General features: G+C 39.8%; 1 protein-coding gene across 2 annotated transcripts in view; it reads left to right on the forward strand.

The window, feature by feature from the left end:
- The window catches only part of NEK7 (NIMA related kinase 7), a 174,107-nt gene that overhangs the window by 109,033 nt on the left and 42,087 nt on the right, over positions 1–22,987 (forward strand). For both annotated transcript variants that reach the window (XM_088474075.1, XM_088474076.1), the window contains 2 exons: positions 5,127–5,189; positions 21,881–21,991. In XM_088474075.1, the coding sequence (XP_088330201.1) occupies positions 5,127–5,189; positions 21,881–21,991 (174 nt within the window). The remainder of the gene's footprint in view (positions 1–5,126; positions 5,190–21,880; positions 21,992–22,987) is intronic.

The raw sequence follows: 22,987 nt of genomic DNA on the forward strand, positions 1-22,987 counted from the left end.
TCACAGTCCAAATGTATCTGTTTATTCTACACATTTGTTTCTAATTCTCAATAAATATATGTCAATTTTGTATCAATCATTGACACCACTAGCTAGTAATATTTAAAGTATTTCTATAACAGGAGCACAGTGGATTAGTTTTTAATTTTCGCACACTTATATTCTTTATATTTATGTAAATATATCATTATGCATAAAGTTTTTAAATATTTTGTTTGGAGCCCCCTTTTTGTCTCATACAGTCATACATTTTATTTTAATAAACATTAATAAAAGTTATATTTTATATATTTGGTCCAAAGTGCATTGCCAGATAACTTCTTTTTTTCTTTTTGTTGGTAATCTTTGATAAGTCGGGCGGTAGCACATCCAAGAAATAATGCAAATAAATGATCAAATTGCGCACTTTGGGATATTTGGACGAACTTATTTATACATATTAAATTGACAAAGCGGAATGTAAAGTGTCCTGTGCGGAGAACAATTTCTTGAGTTGGTTATGTGAAATTAGGGAGTCTGGGTAAGCGCTACAAAACACACTGCCCTCCACCAAGTAAAAGTAGTTTTTGTCATAGCTGTAGGGTTGGACGGGATGTAGTTAGCAGACTGGCGGATGGGATGCAGTCAGTCTAAATCCTGACACTAGAAGTCCAACATGGGCCTTAAGATAGGCATCGAAATACCGATGCCTACTGTATCTTAATCCCGACGCCGGAATACAGACAGATGCCAGCCCAAACCAGGTAAGTCTGGCGCGTCTTAGCTGTTAGCCGTGAGGGGGGGAGGGGGAGGGTTAGGTTTAAGTAGAGTAGCTGGGTTAGCATTAGGTTTTCTTGGGGGGGGGGGGGAGGTTAGGGTTAGGCACCCCTAGGGGGGGAGACTTAGGTTTAGGCACTAAGTCTACCCCCGGGGAGGGTTAGGGTGCGGGGTGGGTTACGGGTAGGCTACAAGAAGGGAGGGTTAGGGGGAGCAGGGGGGGTAAGTTTACTTACCCGACCCATGTCGGGATACCAACCATCGGGATGCTGCTGTCGGTATTTTGACAGGAGGCATCCCGACAGCCGGCATTAGATAACGATTCTAGTTGGACGTGTGGATCGATGTCTGTCTAGGGTTGTGGTTTTCTCCAGTATCGTTTCAATTATCAGCTGGTGGTGGTTTGAGAATCTAGATACTAGAATGTAAAATAATGCATACAGGTGTGTCCACATATATCTTACCTCCGTGCGCTACAAATCTCGTTAAAGATGCGTGAGCGCCATAGGATTCAGTAGGGTAGAGCATCTTTTTACTTTCAAATATGTCTTATTCACAAAGCACAAGCAGTTTATGATTGATATGATATGCAGCATGCTTATATTCTGTGTACGACTGTGGTTATATCTGCATGAAAAATACTACGTTACAGTGCCAGTAACGTAGCATTTCGTGTACAGATACACCCGCTGTTGCGCTCAAAATATAGACATGCCGCATATCATTTTAATCAGCAGAAGCTGCTTGTGTGATCTATTAATTTGCTTTGCAAATAAGATGCATTTGAAGGTAAAAAGTCACACAAAAAGATGCTTGGTGCTACTGAATAATGCCACATCATGGTGCACCTAGAAGTGCTGTTTAACGGACAAGGAAGTACTATGTATGTGGATACATCTGTATGAGCAGAGATAGGAGTGTAAAAGAACTAATTGAAACAGACAGATCTTTTTGGCAAGAAGAAATGAGAATCCACTGAGGATGCTTTTGCATTGTAGTGAAACTCTGGGCCTGATTCAAAACCGCTCGCGAACGCTATGCGCTCGCAAGCGGGTCGATGGTGGCCCAGTGCGCATGCGCACGACGGAGCCGGCTCCATCGTGCGCATGCGCAAGACCCGTATAGCGACGGGCAGACCATCGCTCCGGGTCTCGTACCAAAGGGGGTGTGCTGTCGATGTTGAGTGACAGCACGTCCCCTTTGGTGGGCGGGCCAGGGGAGTGGCTGCCCAAACGGAGGCGTTCCCATGTGAACGCCTCCGTTTGGGGGCGGCCCCACTGACATGTCAGTGGGAGAGATTGTGATGTGACATGTGATGTCAGTGGGAGAGATTTCGGCTCTGTTTGAGCCGAAATCTCTCTGGGGCTTGCGGCAACGAGATCCTACCACAAGGGTCTCGTCGCAAGCCTGATGGTCGCGATGGTCTTGACCATCGCGGCTATCTTCCTGGCCGCTCGCTATAGCTGTGGGTGGTCTCCCACAGCTATGCGAGCGGCCAGGAGGCCGCTCTAAAAAACAAGAAGGCCGGCCCTGATTCATAGCGAGCACTCTGTCAGAGCGTCCGGCTCTGAATCAGGGCCTCTATCCCTTATCCATGAAAACCTAAGAACATCACTCTAGAGTGCGATCCACAAGAACACTTGCAGCAGTTCTCTTCTATGTCCGGAAGATCTAAGCACAGTATGCCTAATTTGGAACACCAGCCCAATGTCATGCTACAATGCTGTATGTAAAATGTACACTTTTGGATAAATCGGATCTGCGGTTTACCATTTATGTGCAAAATGTATTAAAATAGCGGCTAAGGTTTCAATACAGACTATGAAAGTAGTATCACTTTATTATAGCATAATGGTTCACATAGCCGCTCATTTGAAATGTATGCCTAGGAAAAGGCATGTGGTGTCTCTGCATACTGACTAGGTTATATCAGAATAATAAAATGTGCTCCCCAGCACTCCACACCACTAAACCATCTCATTTATTAGAACATCTTGGGCTTTAAATCCCATTTCCCTCTTAATCTGCATAACATCTGCATATGTTTGTGGGCACCCTGCTTTTTCTGTATTTGCAATGAGTGGCAGCTGCCAGCAGCTCACGGAATGATATTACAATATGCAAAGCTTACTGTTTAAAAGAGCTGTGGATTTGTTTCAACTACTCTGCAGGTGATTTGTGGCCATCAGAATGAAATCTTTCAAAGCCGCCTTTGTGATTATTCTAATGTACTGTATTGCAGACATTGACCTGTGGAACATATCATGGGGACATCTTGTACTTCTTGAATTAACCATCTCCATTTAAACTGCAATTAATCTGCAATTATTGTTCTTTTGGTTTGTGAAAAAAAACTTTGTTATAAAGAAGCAGTCTGTCCAAAGCAAACTGAATACTTTAAAATCTAAATTTCCATCCACCAACTGAACTGCTATCTCTCCTAAAGTATATGGGTATGTCAGCTCTTTACTTTATCACGTGCGCCAGTCCCCCACCATGCTGGAATGTCATTTGTGATGGTTTAGGGAAAGCTGGTGCAGGCTGCCAGGGAGGATAGATCTACTCAGTCTACAGGGGTGAACTAGCAGAGATGGAATATAAGTTTTTTTGTTTTGCTACCATAAAGGTAAATATTATATATTTAATTTAATCAACCCCTCCACATGTATGCAAACGTTCTGTCATTAATTACTTTGTCCCTTTTTCGAGTTTTGCTGCTGACACATCCCAGAACATGTTGTTGTTAATCTTATACTGCATATGGACCCTCCTTTATCCCTGTAGTAAAATACCCTAAGAAAACGGAGAATACAGGCAGAAAACATCACACAGAATACCAGTCTTCTCCTACAGCGGGGTCTTGAGCAGGCAAATCGAGGGGTGTCTTAACATAAAATTGTAACTGCCAAAGCTCTCTCATATGTTTAGCTCAGAGCTGCTTTTGGTGGGAATATACATTACAGCTTGAACTATATCTTTTGAAGCAGTCTGTATCTTTTTATTTTGAAGTCTGCACATGTTTTTCACCTTAAAAATGTATTGAAGTGATTTTATCATGTAAAACCATTAGCATGGCTAAGAGCTGTACTGCCATGTGAGATGACAACAGTGGTGTATACATTTGCAGTGCTCATGGACCCATGTGGCAACTCTGCGCACAGAAATGTGACTGCTGTCTTCGGGGCAGTAATAGGACTAACACTAGTCAGTGCCACAGATTGGTCTGAGTTTCCTGGCCGCATCCGAAGTGTGCACCAGGATTTTGTCACCAGCATCTATGTAGAGCAGGGGTTCCCAACCACGGTCCTCAAGGCACACTAACAGTCCAGGTTTTAAGGATAACCGTACTTAAGCACAGGTGACTTAATTAGTACCTCAGTTATTTTGATTTAACCATCTGTGCTCAACCATGGATATCACTAAAACCAGGACTGTTAGTGTGCCTTGAGGACCGAGGTTGGGAATCACTGATGTAGAGGATAGAAAAGACTCTGGCACAATGCTACATTTCCGGATCGGGGAGCTGCAAAGACACAGGCCTATACATTCTTAAACCACCTATGAATGACTATGAATATAATATTTTAAACAGGACAATGAACCCAAAATATTCACATAAGAGGAAGAGGACCATATGTTATAACTACAAGCTTGCTTCAAGATTGCAAAAATACCATAAATCTAGGAAGACCTTGCAAAGGTCAAACAGGTCTGTGAGCTAGACTTTGACTACTGGTATATTTAAAAGTAGAATGGACACAATAATTGGAGAAAAATAAACAGCAGATCTCCAGCTTCATGCAGAGTGTCCAGGCAGATCTGCGGTGTGAGAGGCTACAATGACAAGTCACAATGTGTCCTCATATTTCACAGTACATCATGCTAGGGAGGGAGCTGTCACACTATAGAAGAGATTTGATTGCAACTCTGAGCATCTCTCCCCAAGGGCAGCTTGCAAGCTTAATCTCCTTGAAAGGCCCACAGTGGCTGTTTCGTGTATCCAGCACAAATTTGTGATGTATGAAATGCAGAAAGCCGGAATCAAAGAATTTTACCACATGTTGTCATCAGAGAAAAGGATTAAGCAGTATAAATCTGTGGGAGCACTAAGGTCACAATAGGACAATGTCTAAGTGATAAAAAAAAAATCACTTGTATTTTTTTTTAACTCTTTCTATGCCTTTATATTCATTAACCTTTTACTTCACTCTGAGATTTTAAAATGTTGGTGCCAGTGAATAAGTGGTTACACATCCTCATGTCCCATAATAATCATTAATGTCGCTGAATCCAGGCGCAGCTTCTGTGCTGCCACATTTATAGTGTCTTGGTAAATAACCTCCTGTTCATCTTTATTTAATCCTGTGCAGATTTTTGATTTGATGGATGCCAAAGCAAGAGCAGACTGTATCAAAGAGATTGACCTCCTTAAGGTAAACACTTTATGAAACTCCCTATGATTTGTTTGTAGTGTGTGCTTTCTGTGTGAGATCTGGTGCTTTGATGATGATGTTGTTGCTACTTTCGTCTAGCTAGTCCCTTTTTTTATTCCAGTGTGCCACATGAAGGCTTTGAAACACTTATTTTTAACATATCTTGTGAACTTGGCATCTTTAAATAAGTAAATAAAGATGTTTACATCTTAGGATAAAACTGCATTAAAGTCACTTTGCTCTTATGCTTACAACGTATTCCACAGCATTACAGTATATGTTGCTCTTTGTCTATGTTCTGAAGTTAGGATTGCACTTAGGTGTGTGGTGTGCCTTCACCAAATTGTTACTCCAGCCAGTTTGTGAATCAGAGTAAATGCACTTTTTTCATTGTTCAGTTTTTATATATGTTTTGTTGATTTAAAGTAATACTGGAGACAAGTGGAAAAATAACTTTTTTGCAAGTTACCCAATTGAGTAACAGTATGTATTGCCACAAGTAGCACCTGTTGAAAATAATTTGTTTTGGATAAAGAATCAGTAGATGTAACCTTTCTGTTCTTATGTGACGACAAACTATGTCTACAAAAGTCATGTAGCTTCAATTTTAATGTATAAGAAAAACTGATAGCTGGCAAAACACCTTGAAATTAAATGAAAACCTGGTGCCACCATTTTGATAGAAGAGATTCGATGCAACTGAATTTAATCCCAGGAGATGGTGCACAAGGAAGAGGCAATGGAGACAGATTGTTCCTTTACCCATCTGTCGCTTTCCCCTAACTCAGAGTCAGTAGGGGAATAAGCAAGAGACTTACAAATTCAAAGTCTTAAGCGATTGGCAGCGGGGACAGATGTCAGGGTTTGCAGGAAATAAAATAAATTCACAGCAGAAGCAGATGGCCACATGAACTGGAGAAAGAACAGTAGGTGACCGTCTGAAAAGCCAGGTAACTACGACATATTTCAGGCTGTATGATCCTTCCCTAAAGCCAGACAGCTCACTTCCAAATCCAGTACATTAATACTAGTTAGTTATTTAGCATTATATAATACACCTACATTAATAGATGTATGTAATATCTGTATACATACTGAAATTGTTACTTCAGTGTTCGCTAGAAATCGTATGTATTCTAAGGAATTGAGGTCATCCACAACCACTGGTTTGCCTCTATATTAGAATTTGCCTTGTAAATTGGGAATATCAATCCTCATTAGACACCTCATAATCCCCACCACCCCTTATAAATTTATTATGGATTTTTAGAAGCTCCCTTTAATTTTGTGGCCTTTATAAAAGCAATGTGCCTATAGTAAGTTCATGTGTCACAGATCTCCCTGGTGTTTTCCAATACTCAATTTAGAGTAGTGTATTTATTATCCCATTGATGTTTGTGTAAATATTGTGTAAATCTCACTTTGATGATTTAATTTCCTTTTTTAAATATCATTTGAAGTCCTTCCTCCAAGCACTTGGTCATGGCAGCTCTGAAGCCTAGATATCTGACCAGTAGAAAAAGGAAAAATAACAGGAAGTGGCGTCATCAATAATGTTTTTTCTGTCATCAGGGTTCAGTTTCTGGCTACTGCACCACTTGTTTGTACCTTCTATTTGTTCCTCATCCAGTGACGTAAATTCATCGCAGATGCCCGGAGGCAAGTTATAATTTGGTGCCCCCCCTAAAAAAAGGGAAAATGATGTTGGGTGGGGAGCCCTCCTGATACCCCTGATGGAAGGGAAAACCAACTGATGTGGGAGGGGAGCCCTCCTGATGCCCCAGATAGAGGGGAAAACCACTTGATGGGAGGCTTTGAGGACCGAGTTTGAGTCAAGATACTGTAAGACTGCTACTTTGGTGGAACTACAAATCACAAAATGTCCAGTCTACTACCGACTGCTTCACATGCCAGGAAGTTGACCACCAAAGATCTACTCCTAGACTCAGTCACTGGTGCCCCAGGCCCACGTCTCCCATGCCATCTTACCCGCAGCTCCATCTGGTTCATCCTTGTTGACATCCAGCTCCTGGAAGATCTGTAGCCGCGCTTATGATCAGGCCCGCAGCACAGGTTCGGCGCTAGACCTGTCACCAGGAAGGAGTGGGATGGGGAGTTGTGGGTGAGTGGGGGGCACCAGAGTCACACTGGCATGAGAAGCTGTTGAAGTTCATCCACCACTAGTCAAAGCAGAGGTTCGCATACCGTACTAACAAGAAGACAGATATACTGCTCCTACAATGGTTTATTTTAGCCCCTTTTCACCAACGGTGAAGTTTTCACCCAAAGTATGAAAAATAATAAGATGGACATACCCCACTCAGTCAAAACAGCATCTGTATATGTATCTCTGTTTCTTTGCATGAACAATGGATATGTTCACCATAGCCACCACTCTTGTATACCTTCCTTCCAAAGAAACTTTCTGGGAAAGAAAAAGCCTTTTATCAACATTTTTTCACAGTTTTCTAATGAGTTGGCGACGAATGTCTTTTTTGAGTCGAATATCAAATGAATCAGTACACCTGGTGCGTCTTAGTCGCATTTTCAGCCAAAAAATACAATCGGCGCAAGCAGAGTTGCACGGGACTTAGCGGTTCACTCACGCCAGGCATCTTGCACGGCATGCCAAGGGTAGATGTATAAGGACAGTCTGTACTAAGATTAAAGCCAAATAAGACCTGTTGAAATGAATACTATAGCTATAGATATGTCACACTGTTTAACCCATATAGGCTTTACAGATTTTCATAAAAGGGCAATGCCCCTTTTTTTCCCTGGTACCAAAAGTCATGGGTTAGGTTTTCTCCTCTTTTACATTTCACACCCCAATTAACTTCATGGACTTCGTGCATGGGGTCTGGCGCCACTTCTAAGCTTTAAGAGTTACTGTGTGGTGCCTCTATGGACTCCCAGTTGTAAGTGTTCCTTCTGGATTCATTCTGATCCCTGCCAGGGGAATCTGCATGTTGCAGATAAACAATGGTTCTTTCGCTTGTCCCTGCTTGTGTAGGGTTCACATGAAGCCTAAAAGAGTGCTTTGAGGAGTCATGGCTATGTTTGCTCTCATTTTCCACTGAATCAACTGCACTATAAGGGTAAGCAGTTTTCCATATAACACATGAAAATAGTTGTTTTACGTATGTAGTTTTTTACACTTTGTACAAGGCATACAGCAACAATTTGAAATATTATGGAAAGAAGTGTGGTACAGCTACAATTCCAATAGTAAAATCAGGTCTTCATTTTGTTTGTGGGCATTATAAGTGTGTATATGTAAACACACACACACTGGCTGGCAAAAGTATTCAACCTTCTGAAAAGTCAACAGATTTGTCAATATTACAAATGGCAACCAGATTGTTCCAGATACGTATATACAGTGCCTTGCAAAAGTATTCACCCCCCTTTGCATTTTTCATGTTTTGTTGCCTCACAACCTGGAATTAAAATGGATTGTCTGAAGGTGTGCATCATTTCATTCACAGAACATGCCTACAACTGTGAAGTTGTGTTTTGTTTTGTTTTTATATTGTGAATCAAACAACATTTAGGACAACATAACAGAAAACTTTTTGCCCATTCCTTAAGGCAAAACTGCTCCAGCTCCTTCATGTTGGATGGTTTCCGCTTGTGAACAGCAATCTTCAAGTCTGACCACAGATTCTCAATTGGATTGAGATCTGTGCTTTGACTAGGCCATTCCAACACATTTAAATGTTTCCCCTTAAACCAATCGAGTATTGCTTTAGCAGTATGCTTCGGGTCATTGTCCTGCTGGAAGGTGAACCTCCATCCCAGTCTCAAATCACAGGCAGACTGAAACAGGTTTTGCTCAAGAATATCCCTCTATTTAGCACCATCCATCTTTCCCTCGACTCAAATCAGTTTCCCAATCCCTGCTGCTGAAAAACATCCTCACAGCATGATGCTGCCACCACCATGTTTCACTATGGGGATGGTGTTCTTGGGGTGATGGGATGTGTTGGGTTTGCGTCAGACATAGCGTTTTCCTTAGTGGCCGAAAAGTTCAATTTTAGTCTCATCTGACCAGAGCACCTTCCTCCATACATTTGGGGAGTCGCCCACATGCCTTTTGGCAAACTCAAATCGTGTCTTCTTATTTTTATCACTAAGTAATGGCTTTTTTCTGGCCACTCTTCCATAAAGCCCAGCTCTATGGAGTGTATGGCTTATTGTGGTCACATGCACAGATACACCAGTCTCTGCTGCACATGCCAATTTTCAGAATTTTATTTATAAAGATAATTTTTTATATATATTTTTCTCATTTCACTTCACCAAATTAGGCTTTTTGTGCAGATCCATCACATAAAATTCAGATTAAATAAATAAATAACATGTTGTAATGTAATAAAAAAGGTAAAAAGCCAAGGAGGGATGAATACTTTTGCAAGGCACTGTGTGTGTGTGTGTGTGTGTGTGTGTGTGTGTGTGTGTGTGTGTGTGTGTGTATATGTATATATATATATATATATATATATATATATAAATAGCGATCAAGTAGGCTCTTACATGATGATTTTAGTTAAAATAAATGCTGAGAAATACTGATTTGCATAAGTGTTTAACAGCTGCAATCTAGTCTTTGGTAGAATCACATTTTGATGCAATAACAGCTTTAGGTCTATTGGAAAGTTCCTCTTGGGTTTGTACTTGTCGCACCTAAATGAATATAACACAATGAAAATTTAAGCCGTGTGTAGCAGTTAAATACAATAATGTTTTGAAGAGCCGTGTACACATTTTGGCATTGCTAAAACACATTCAGTGTCTTGCATGAGGACATGATTGTTTATGGAGTTCTTTTTTTTTTTTTTATAACTATGTAATATCCATATCTTTCACATCTTATCTTTTATTCCGGTTAAGTTGATGATTAACTGCAGCTATAGAATTTTTAGGTAATCTACCTTTTGAGTTTCTAACCACCTCATACCAAGTGCTTGAACTGCTTCAACCACCTTTGAGGGTGGTTGATCTGGTCCCTCGTCCTCTCTTGCATCTTTTGTGGAAGAATTGGACATAACACTATGTTCAGCAATCTTTTTGTCAGACATTTCCATAAGTTGGCCATCTGGTCATCAATGTCTACCCACTGATCCAAGTTATTGCTACTTGTCAACAACAGCAAAGTCTTGTAGAATACTTCTGAATCATCAGCTTACTGTTCTATAAAAACTTCATCACGACCTCCACCTGGAAGTTTGACTCGTTTGAAAGCTGCTTTCAGGCCACATTCCATACATTTCTCAGTAGTGGGTTGGGTTATATAATTTTATGCTTTTTTCTCCCATTTGAACACACAGTGGAGATTGAGGACCTTATTCAGAGTCGGTCGTTGCGGCCGCTCGGTCGTAAGGTAAAAGGGGCCGGATATGCAAATGAAGCGCTTGCAAGTTGCGTCGTTAAGATGGGATCGTTAGCTGGACGAGCGAGGGGAGGATGCGGCCATAAGACTAAAAATACGCCCCCTTCTCGTTCGCATTACACGTCATCTCCGGGCATATAAGGATTAATTGAGACCATTGGGAACCATCGGAGCTGTTCGTAGAGCCTAAGGTTGACCATACCCTCTCTTAAGCACTACGATCAAGTCAGTGTAAAAACCTCCCATGTCACATGTGCCATGACACTACTTAGTTAATTATGCACTCCCATAAAACACCGTTTGCATAGTCAGGCACGCCTGCGTTCGAATCTCCACTCCCCCGTTCACAAGCACCTTCCCCTGTTACCACCCACAAATGCCTCATCCTGTCGCTCAAACTAACGACCTGGCTGTGTTCAAGGACAGAGCAATTTCTGATCGTAATAGCTAGTTTGCGCACACGCATTGCAAATTTTACGCATGCGCAGTTTAGCGAACATCGGTGGCGTACGACCGAGCGGCCGCAACGACCGACTCTGAATGAGGTCCTGAGCTCCTTCACCACTTTGTTCTTCTCTTTCACAATCTTCTTCACCACGAGCTTTCAGTAATTGAGAGTGGAAATTCTTCCTTGGTCCAGCAGATGTATTTTGGAGGCTGGTATGTAGCTTGCCTTGAATTTTGCATCTTTGGCGACAAGAGTTTCAATGGAAGAATACACAAAGCAGCCGTCAAGAAGGGTTGCCTTTGGCCCAAGATAAATTTGCCTCATGAGGGCCTGAACACACAGCACAAAATATAACAATAAAACAGTAGTAGAGTTCCTCTGGCAGTAGTAAGAAGAGAGAGGGTAATACTGTACTTTTGCAATGGTGACCCAGTAGCAGCAGAAACATGCGATATAAAATAGAGAGAAAAAAAACACAATAGTGCAATGCTGATATAAAGAGTAATTCCTTATTTATTCGATGAAGATAAAAAAGATAGTAATAAAACAATAAGCTTAGAAGCAATAATATACTATAAATAACAGTGTTGAAATATAAGCTTTTAAGAGCACAACATTTGAAATGATAGACACAAATATATAAAAATGTCTGTAGTTATGGACCCGTACCGGTTTTTGCAAGCAGGGGGTTCCGGAATTACGCCTGCGTGACTAACTGTTAGAGGTACCACTGGATCGTGGTCTGGTTCCACAGTATGCAACGGCCTGACGCTTTTCGAGCTATATGCTCTTTTTCAAAAGTGAGGCATGCTGTTCTAACTGTGGCTCTATTTATGCTGCTGGAATGGCGCCCGTTTTTGTCACTTCTGGTTGTTGCGGGGTTGGGACTTCCGGTTTTCCCAGAAACCGGAAGTAGTCTTAGATCTAGCCGTCGGACTGGAAGTCTCTTATCAGGAGTGCGCTATGCCTTTTATAGAGCCTTTTGAGGTAGAGTAGTGGTATGTCTAAGTCGACATTAGTTTGTATGAAGATCCTATTCTGAGAATTTTGGAGTCTTTAAAGTTTATATGCTCAAACCTGACAAGGAAGTGATGCTATAATATGATGTTATTGAAACAATAAAATAGTTAATCAAAAAGGGGAATGGATAAAAGGGTATGCAGTCAGGAAGCCGGCGGACCTAATCCCATCAGCCGGCTTCCCGACTGTCATATCCTGGCATGGGTCTAAAGACAGCCGTCGATATGCCGACGCCTGTCATTAGACATATACGCCAGGAGCGTGGCATCCCAATCAAAGGGACGCTGAGTGCGGATAGCCGCGGGGGGGAGGGTTAGGTTTAGGGTTCCCAGGGGGAACTTAGGGTTAGGCACCCGCCTGGGCGGTTAGGTTTAGGCTAGGGGAAGCGGGGGTTAGGGCTAGGCACCCTCGGGGGAGGTTAGGGTTAGGCACCCCCTATTCCAGAAAATAGACGTTGGTGGGAAATAGCTGCTCTCGAAAAATATAGTACCCAAAGGTCTACTGATGAAAAAAAAGCACCAACCTTTAGCAAAGCATCTGAATATTTTACAAAAAGATGGGAAAAAATACTTAACAACTGTTCTTTTGAACTCAACGACTAAATCCTTATTGAAAGAAGAAAAACTCTAAATGAAAAGATTGAAATTCTTCAAGCATTGATCCACCCAATCGAAGACACAGAAGTATGTGTAGAATTAGAAAAAAATCAAACAATTTGTGGGACTTTATAAACATGAAATGGTGTAAATTTCAACGAGATTTAATTTTCTTTAAACCAAAAAAAAAAAAAAAACAGCAAGAAACAAGAAGGGAACATAGCAGATCACCATCAAAGAAAAAAGATCACAGGTTACGAGAGAGAGAATATCTTCCACAAACCCCTAAAAGATAGCACAATCATAAAGAGTACCAATACAGGGGTCAACTTGGAGGAAATTTAAAAAAAATTAACAACTTTTAATCACGCTCTCCAAAGAAACAGGAGACATGAACCCAAACATCAAGAAGAATGGTACACACCAAGATATACAACAAGAAAACAATATAGAACTGAAACCCAAACCAGACCTTCACTTCAAACGGATATAGACCACTGGAAGAAGCAGCTACCAAGTCAAGAGACATGTCGTCTTTTTTCAGGGGTGGGAGAAGAACCGTGAGAAGGTAGAATCACTTAAAAGTAAAACCAAAAAAGAGAAAAGAGGAGGGGTAGGAAATAAAAAGAACAAGAAGAGGAATCTACCGAAGAAGAAACAAACAACAAATACACAAGAGAAAGAAACATGTAGAATTTTTAACCTCGGCACAAGAACACCATCAACATATGAAGAAATAGTCCTTCAAAAAGGCTTTAAATTTGCCCCCCACCTGAGGGATGAATTATTTCAAAGCCTTTTATTGATTAAATACATCAGAAAAATCACTTAAATTATTTCTAATGCAGCAACCTCAAAAAAGGAACAGAAAAACATCCCTTTATAAAGAAGTCCTCATTCTATCCATCCCCTATAAAAAGCAATTTTATAGAAAGCTTCACAAAACTAGTACTAGATGAGATGGAACAAATACGAAAAAAAGAGGTGGGATCGTCTTCATGGATAAAACCTATTATGAGAGAGAGGACCTCATTCAGAGTCGGTCGTTGCGGCCGCACGGTCGTAAGGTAAAAGAGGCCAGATATGCAAATGAAGCGCTCGCAAGTTGCGTCGTTAAGATGGGATCGTTAGCTGGATGAGCGATGGGAGGATGCGCCGTAAGACTAAAAATACGCCCCCTTCTCGTTCCCATTACACGTCATCTCCGGGCATGTAAGGATTAATCGAGACCATCGGGAACCATCGGAGCTGCTCGTAGACCTTAAGGTTGACCATACCCTCTCTTAAGCACTACGATCAAGTCAGTGTAAAAACCTCCTATGTCACGTGTGCCATGACACTACTTAGTTAATTATGCACTCCCATAAAACACCGTTTGCATAGTCAGGCACGCCTGTGTTCGGATCTCCACTCCCCCATTCACAAGTACCTTCCCCTTTTACCACCCACAAACGCCTCATCCTGTCACTCAAACTAACGACCTGGCCAAGTTGAAGGAGAGAGCAATTTCTGATCGTAATACCTAGTTTGCGCACACACATTGCGAATTTTACGCATGCGCAGTTTAGTGAACATCGGTGGCGTACGACCGTGCGGCCATAACGACCGACTCTGAATGAGGTCCAGAGATCCAAAGGCAACTTCAGAACGATACATATTCCAAACTAAGAAACGATCCAACCAGCAGAATCAGTAACTCTCTTAGTAAATTAATAGAATAAAATACTCGAAAAAAAAAGAAGAAAAAGATTTTCTCATCTCTCCAAATCCTCTTTCCCGTACGATCTGCATTTTGCCAAAAATCCACAATAATTACCAAAATCCACCGGGTAGACCCATCGTTGTGGGGATTGATAGCCTAACCAGCAGTCTCTCTGCATATATCGACTTTTTCTGCAGCCAATTGTCACAAAAACTAGATCATATCTGAGGGACACCACTTGACACCCTCATCAAAAATACAAAATATGACAAGGCAAGCAGATATGATCATGGTGTCAGCAGACATAACCTCCTTATATACAATTATAGATCACACAGAGGGACTCGAAGCAACATCATGCTTTTTAGATCAAACTGAACTGGATAAACAGAAAATCTCATTTTTAAAAGAAGACATGCATTTCATTCTTCACAACAAGCACTACTTTTTTTTTAACGGCGACTACTACATAAAACCAATTGGTACAGCATTGGGCACCAGGTTTGCCCCCAGTTATGCCAATCTTTTTCTCGCCAAATGAGAAGAATACAACATATGGCATAACAACCCTTGGGAGGCGAACCTGGTGCCCTGGCATCACTACATCAACGATATTCTCTTTTTCTGGAAAAGAACAGAAGAAGCACTCAATAATTTCTGTTCTATAATAAATACCAACACATTGAATATCAAATTCACTTTTAACAGTACCAAGAAAGAAACAAATTTCCTCAACCTAATACAATCTACATCGAAAAATGACAAACTCCAAACAATATGTTTCAAAAAACCAACAGATACAAACAGCTATATTGAAAAAGAAAGTGAGCACCTGAATAAGATGGTTGGAAGTAGTTCCCAGGAGCCAATTTCTAAGAGTTAGAAGAAATTGCAGTGATAACTCAATTTGCAACCAACAACTTGCAACTATGGAAAGAAACTTTTTTACTAGAGGTTTTGAGGAAGAGAAAATAGAAACAGTGATAACTGAAGTACTAAATACAGATAAAAATTTGCTTTTAATACCAAAGACCCAGAAACCAAAAACCAACAAAGAATGGGCTTTTATCATGCAATATGGAAGACACCATACCCAGGTTGAAAACGTTTTTAAACAGCATTGGCACATTTTAAAGAAAGATCAGCTTTTATCTTCAGTTAAACCTCCTAATCCCAGTTTTATTTATCATCGAGCTGAGAATTTAAAAGCTTACTTGTCCACAGCGCCCTTAAATTTAATACTAACCCAGTGAGAGCCAAAGGTTTCCATAGATGTGGCAATTGTGCCATGTGTAAAATGGTGAAAAGTCAAACCTCTAAAATAGTAGAATTCAACGTAAAAGGAAAAAAGTACCATGTGAAAGACTTCATCACATATCACACTATCTACATAGTCTACTTAAATGAATGTTCCTGTGAATTATTTTATATCGGCCGTACGACAAGATCACTGACAACAAGATTGGGGGAACATCTGAGATCTATTGATCACATAAAAAAACTTCATAGGTATCCAACATGTTAAGGCAACTTGGAAAAATAGAGACCAAGAATCCCTATGGGCAAAAAGCGACGTGAGATGGATCCATACTTTGAAAACCATTCATCCAGATGGCTTAAACAAGGATTTTGAGCTACAATGTTTTTTTATAAATGCTGGTTTTTATATATTTTAAACCATTTTTTACAGTTTTTATCCATTCCCCTTTTTTTAATTATTGTATTGCTTATTTTTATAGTGACTTTTAAAGCCATATTTTTAAGGAATTGCACATTTTTTATGTGTCTTTTTGTTTACTAATATCTTGCATTTGTATCCCTATCAAAATTTACACCTAAGGACAATATGGAATCTCAAAACCTCTTTCTGCCACATGCTTCCCTCCAAAAAACTGAAAACCGGGAAACTGGAAGTTGCATCACTTCCTTGTCAGGTTTGATCATATAAACTTTAAAGACTCCAAAATTCTCAGAATAGGATCTTCATGCAAACTAACGTCGACTTGGAGATACCACTACTCTACCTCAAAGGGCTTCATAAAGACGCAGCGCACTCCCGATAAGAGACTTCCGGTCCGACGGCTAGATCGACGACAACTTCCGGCTTCGGGAAAACCGGAAGTCCCAACCCAACAACAACCGGAAGTGACGAAAACGGGCAACATTCCAGCAGCATAACTAGAGGCACAGTTAGAACAGCATGCATCCCTTTTGAATAAGAGCATGTAGCTCGAAACGCGTCAGGACATTGCAGCTGTGGAACCAGTCCCCGATCCAGAGGCACCTCTAATAGTTTGTCACGCAGGGGTAATTCCGGAACCCCCTGCTTGCAAAAACCACACTGTTTATCTCATCAACCTCCGGTACGGGTCCATAACAGACATTTTTATATATTTGTCTATCATTTAATATGTTGTGCTCTTAAAAGAGCTTATTTTTCAACAGTTATTTATTGTATATTATTGCTTCTAAGCTAATAGTAATACAACTATCTTTTTTTACCTTCATCTAGTAAATAAGGAATTACCCTTTTAGGAGTATTGCACTATTTTGTTCTTTTTCTCTATTTTATATTGCATGTTTTTGCTGCTACTGGGTCACCATTGCCGGTCAAACAAAAGTACAGTTTTACCCGCTCTCTCCTTACTACCGATTTTACTAGCACCAGAGGGTAGTCTACTACAGTTTTATTGTTATATTTTAATTGTCTGGGTTGCCTGACACCCAGAGGTATACCACCCCAAGGCTGCTTTTATATGTGTGCATCTTAATATATTTAGCAAGCATTTTTATTGTTACATAGAACAAAATGCTTAGGAAACCATTCTTTAAATATGTCCAACGTCATCCACAAATATTTGCTGTTATAAATGAGGGCTAGCGGGTTCATATTTTCGTGGTTAAAGTAGCGCAGGAACTTTTTCACTTACCAATGAAGAGTGGTTTCAGCTTTTGAGGCAGTTTTGATCACACAATCCTTCATCTGCTTGAAACGCTTAAATTTTGTTTATAATTTTTACAGCCAAATGTTTTGTTCCAGTGTATTTTGTAGCAGCTCTGGGTTATATCCGTTTATCTCTATTAAGATACATTGGTTAATAGCTACTTGCATAATCCCATGTCATCATTTAAACGCCAAAACTATCCACTTCTTGCCTTGAAATCCCTTGCAGGTCCATTATAACTCAAGACTTTGTAGAAGAGTCTGTCCCTAATAGCCCCTGAAATTGATGTACAGTATCTTCTGTCCTTTCCTGTGTGAAACATATGAACACAGCAATATCCAAATTATTTGTGCTGTATTTTAGGGTCAGATGTATTATTAATTGTATTTTTGAAGTGAAAATTATCAATTTTTGTTATGATGATAATAATGGACTTTTCACCAGAATTTCTTAATACAAATTCAAATTAGAGAAGTGTATATTCCTGCGATAAGTACCAAAGTAACCTCATCATAAGACCACGAAAACCATCAATAGCAAAGGTGATTAAAATGTAATAACATAAGTATTTTTAAAACCATTTAAAAGCTATTCTATTGAAAAATTAAAAATAGTACAAAATTATTTTATGGCATCAGCGGGGAACAATAACAAACAAACTGCATGAAAATTGACTTATTGGTCACACTTATATTTTTTAAACACTTATTTGGGGAAAATGTTTTTCACTAATTTTATTTATGTACTTGGATATGGCAAATAATAAATTAAAGATAAAAGTGATAATGTTAAAATTGGTAGTGAAGTCACTAGTGAGGAACTAATATGAGATGCATGCGAGACACGGACTTATTGATATCAAAATCTCACTCTTCTTGGGATCATTCCTCCATTTTGGGCTAATTGTGTAGTGCCTATTTGAAAGCTCATATTGTGACTTTAATATCTCTTTCATATATTTTATACTAAATTCCCAAGTGTACAGTAGATGAACAAATCAAGTTTATGTGATAATTTCAATTTTTTATGGATAACTCCAGTTGTACAAAGAAATGGAATGATCAGTTAGGCCAAATATAATTTGCTTTTTTTTATTTGAAATAGGGGAAACAAAAATGAAGCACCCATCACAAGCGGACTTTAAGAAGACTCATATAAGCAGGCTGTTATAGCAATGTTTCAGTTTTAATAAAAAACCGTCATCAGGCATTAATAACAAGTACAACACCCTTACCTTAAATATCCCTCAGTGAACTATTCTGACAGACCAGCAACGCCACTCCCGATTACGTCAGCCGCGAGACGGCGCAATTTTCTGACATCAGTGAAGCATACCTGAAACGTCTCCTTGGAAACCCTCTTAAACACTGTCCATGGAGACGGCTTTATAATGGTGCACGGCGGCACCACAATGTAAGAAACCATGCAAGACATGGCCAATACATTGAATTTATATGAAATAAAAAATCACATCGATAAACAAATAACATCAAGATGTACAACACCCAACATGACCCTAGTGCCTCTATCTCATGTGAGGGTCACAACCAAACCAAGACTATCCCAGGGCTATGTGAGGTAATATATCTATAACTCCAGCAGAGTAATCTGTAAGGAAAAAATATATATGGAATAAAGATGAGTGTGTTATATAGATATGGCTGTAAAACACAGACAGTTGATACCAATAATGCAATAATTTATTATGTATAATAGATACGAAAACCTGAGCAACAAGTGCTCAACAGGTAACTAGGGACAACAAGACAAGTTAGCGTACAACCAAGAATATTATAGGCAACTAAGTGACAGAGATTCATTAAGTTCAAATTTGGTCACAGTGTTCAATATGTGAATCCATTGCGCCTCCAGGCGCAGCAATGCTCTGGCTCTTTCACCAAACATAAATTACTGGCATTGATGTTGAAATGTGACCAGACCAAACAGTGTCTTCATAGGCCAAGAGCAGGTGAGGGAGGCTGGTGTTTAAGGGAACAAGACTTTTAAAGACCAACCTAAATAATGAGCAGTTTCTTTTTTTGTTGTTTCCAAATCTTGCAGAGGTATGTGAACTGTAATGAATATAGATATAGATTGACATGGATTGTACAGCCTCCATTCTTCCTCTGTGCGTTATCACTGTCACAGAGTGTCTCAAGTATTCTGCATCATAAGCTGGGTACACACTACACAATGTATCGTTCCGACACGGATCATAACGATATATCATACACAAGGTTTAGCGTGTATGCCCGATCCATTGCTCACTGCATCATCCCATCTGCTGTTTTGCACGGCAGATAGAACGATTCAGTGCTGTTATATGCAGTATGTAACGACCTATAACACCGGATCGTGCAGTGTGTACGGCGTGCGCAATGTATCGTTACATCACATCTGGGTCACACATTGTATAGTGTGTTATTGTTTTGAACAGGGTTGGAAAAAAAAAGTGTTTTTTTATTTTTTATAAAACAGGTTTTTTTTTTTTTGCATTATTTTTTTTAATGAAAAGAATTGAATCCTGCTTATTATATTAATACTATGAAACATTTCTATATATTAGAAACTTTGATCAACCACGATTTAATGCTTTCTAACATTAACGATCCAAAGTTATTAGGATTTTTTTTATCTCCACAAAAGCGCCAGACTGAGGGCCTGATTCAGCAAGGATCGCAAGTGTAAAAACGCACGCACCTGGTCGATTGTTGCCTTCTGTGCATCGCAGTGCACGAGCCAATAACTGTGATCGCAGTGACTACGCGGACCAATTGCAGAGTGATTGACAGGAAGTACTGTTTGGGGGTGATGAGGGGGCGGGGTGGTCGGAGAAACGCAGGCGTGCCAGTGTGTTTCAACGCAGTTACAGCGGCATGCAAAAATTAGCCACAGTGTCGGCATACGCAGCATGAGCTCTAGCTGCGTACAGGAAGTTTACCAATTTCTGGGTAAGGTCTGACCTGCCTTAATTGTGTGGGAGGCTACGATGGTACTCAATCAGTGGGGTATCTATAATGGGTGCAGTGTGTGCAGGGCCCCCGGGTCTAGGGGGCCCCGCACTGCACATCCTGCACCCATATTATTTTAAACTCACCCGTCCGTTGTCCCGCGTCGGGTGTCAGCGCTGCTTAGAACACCGGAAAATGGCCGCCGTGGACATTTTTTCATTGTTCTGCGCATGCGCAGTAGACTCCGGGCACACTCTAGTGCCCGGAGTCTACGAATTCTCAGGTGGCTGACCAGCCGCGTCAGTCGGCTGCCGGCCACCGGGGAGAGAGGAGGGGACCCTGCACGGGGAGTGCACACGTGCCCCCTCCTCTCTTAAAACGCCCCTGTACTCAATGGTACCAATGTTTTGGCAGACTTGCAAGGTATTGCGGTGGGGAGTAAAAGGAAGTGGGCGTCTTTATGTTGTGCTGTGGCGACATTGAGATCTCAGTCATTTGCATAATTTCGCAACAGAACTGCTTACGCGCTTGCTGCCACGATCGCATCAGCGATCCTTGCTGAATCAGGCTCTGTGTTTTTCTTTTTTCCACTCAACTCAGTAAGAGTGAAGGATTTGAATTAAAATAAATGAAGGAGATTATACAATGAGGTGTTTCTCTGTGTATTGCCTCTTTAATGTGTTGGACTTGTGTACCCTTTAAGATTGAGAATGTTAGTTGTGGTTTTCTCCTGTCCTATAGAACTGTTAGGGGAGGAGTTTGTGGAGTCTTAGCTGATGCTGGGCAGATTTAGTACCTCTCTGATCTGCTTCACCCTCCCATCTGCCCTATTTTTCTGTGTGTGAATTTAGTGTATTGGTTCAGCTCACTGAAATGATGACCACAAGCACTAAGAATGTGGAATAATACCAGGGATATTCCCTTATAATATACTTTTCTATTAAGAAACGTGCCTGTAGTCACACCATAAAAAAAAGTGTTTTTTTTTCTTTTTCATTAAATCCATTTGATTTAAACCAGCCAACCCTGGTTTTGATCCCGCTCAGTTTCTTCTTTTCCTTTTTTTTTTTAATTTCTTTTATTTTTATTGCTACTAGATCTCATTTCAAAATAACTGTAGATAAACACTGGGATCGTGACACAGGGAAAATGCTGATTACAGCATTTTCTCACTATAGGTGATGTAACGTTGCACATGCAGAAGAACCGAAGTACACAAGTTTCAAGAACTGGAAATACCTTTGCATAGCAAGTGTAATTTTTGTCTACTTTTTTTTTTTTTTTTAAGCTTTGACTTTTCTAGGAAAGTCCAATTTGATCTTGAATATTTGTCAATTGTAGATAAATGGGTATTGCTACTTTTAGTTTATCTTTTCATCACATTTCTTTACTCTGCAAGGTAATATGGGAATTGTTAACTTTTAAAAAAAATGATGCATTCATTTAGTAATCCATGTAAAGATAGTTAAATTGTTTACCAACCTCACTAACATAATATAACATGTTATGTTTATCCATGTTATTGATGTACTGTGATTTATAATATTTGATTGTGTCCTTTATAATATTTGATTGTGATATCTCCTTATAAAGCATCTCCCTTGGTTTATTCAAATAAGTTTTTTCTTTGTTTTCAGCAACTGAACCATCCAAACGTAATTAAATATTATGCTTCGTTCATTGAGGATAACGAATTGAACATAGTCTTGGAACTGGCAGATGCTGGGGACCTATCTAGAATGATAAAGGTGAGGAAATTGTCAGAAATAGATTTCACAACCTCTTTTACATATAGTTTTTTTTTTGTTTAATTTAATATAAGTGTGTGTTCTCAAATTTTATATATGCAAATGGAAACCATCTTCCCACCATTCCCCCTGCTTCATCGCTTTCATTATTTCTGCTTAGTGTTCGTGTAGGGGCATTTCTAAAACTCTTCTATAGATGGCAGCAGAACACATTTTTATTGCTGAATCTCTGCTTTTAAGCCAGTACAGTTGGGCCTCTGATGATACCAATTGGAGTCTCTTTTGACTCCTCAGTATCTCACCTCGAAAAAAAAAAAGTGTGTACATATATATATGTGTGTTTATGTATGTATGAGTGTGTGTATATATATATATATATATATATATATATACACATACATGAACACATGTACAAATAAATACAGTATATATGTGTGTGTTTGTGTGTGTGTGTGTGTGTGTGTATATATATATATATATATATATACACACACATACATAAACACACTTATATGTACACATGCATAGAGTATATATATGTATATATATATATATATATATATAGTGTGTGCGTGTATATATGTATGTAAAGCCTTATCTTTTTTTAATATAGTTTTGTTTTGTTTTTTTGATCATGTATGATATAATTATTCGAAAGATAAGTGGTTACGTTGTGCTGATTACATGAAACAAACTTCGGCAACATTCGTTAAAAAATGAGTGCCACCTCTCCTGTTCTGTAAGCTGTATATAGAGAGCAAGACCATACATTAATTTTTTAAACTTGTGCCTTGCTTCTACTTGGTGAGGTACAGAGAGAACATAAATGCCGGAAATTCTGCGGTACTGCCGCATGAATGGACTATGGGGAAGCCGGAGGCAAATACTGTTATTTTACTACATTCTGCCTATGGGCAGTATACAGTTCATTTTTACCTTTTTCTGGAGCAGTGCTTGAAAAAAACAGAAATCTAGGAGAAAAAAAGCTTTCAGAAT

Source organism: Taudactylus pleione, unplaced genomic scaffold (genome assembly GCF_031769625.1).
Source record: "Taudactylus pleione unplaced genomic scaffold, aTauple2 ptg000146l, whole genome shotgun sequence".
NCBI lineage: Eukaryota > Metazoa > Chordata > Amphibia > Anura > Myobatrachidae > Taudactylus > Taudactylus pleione.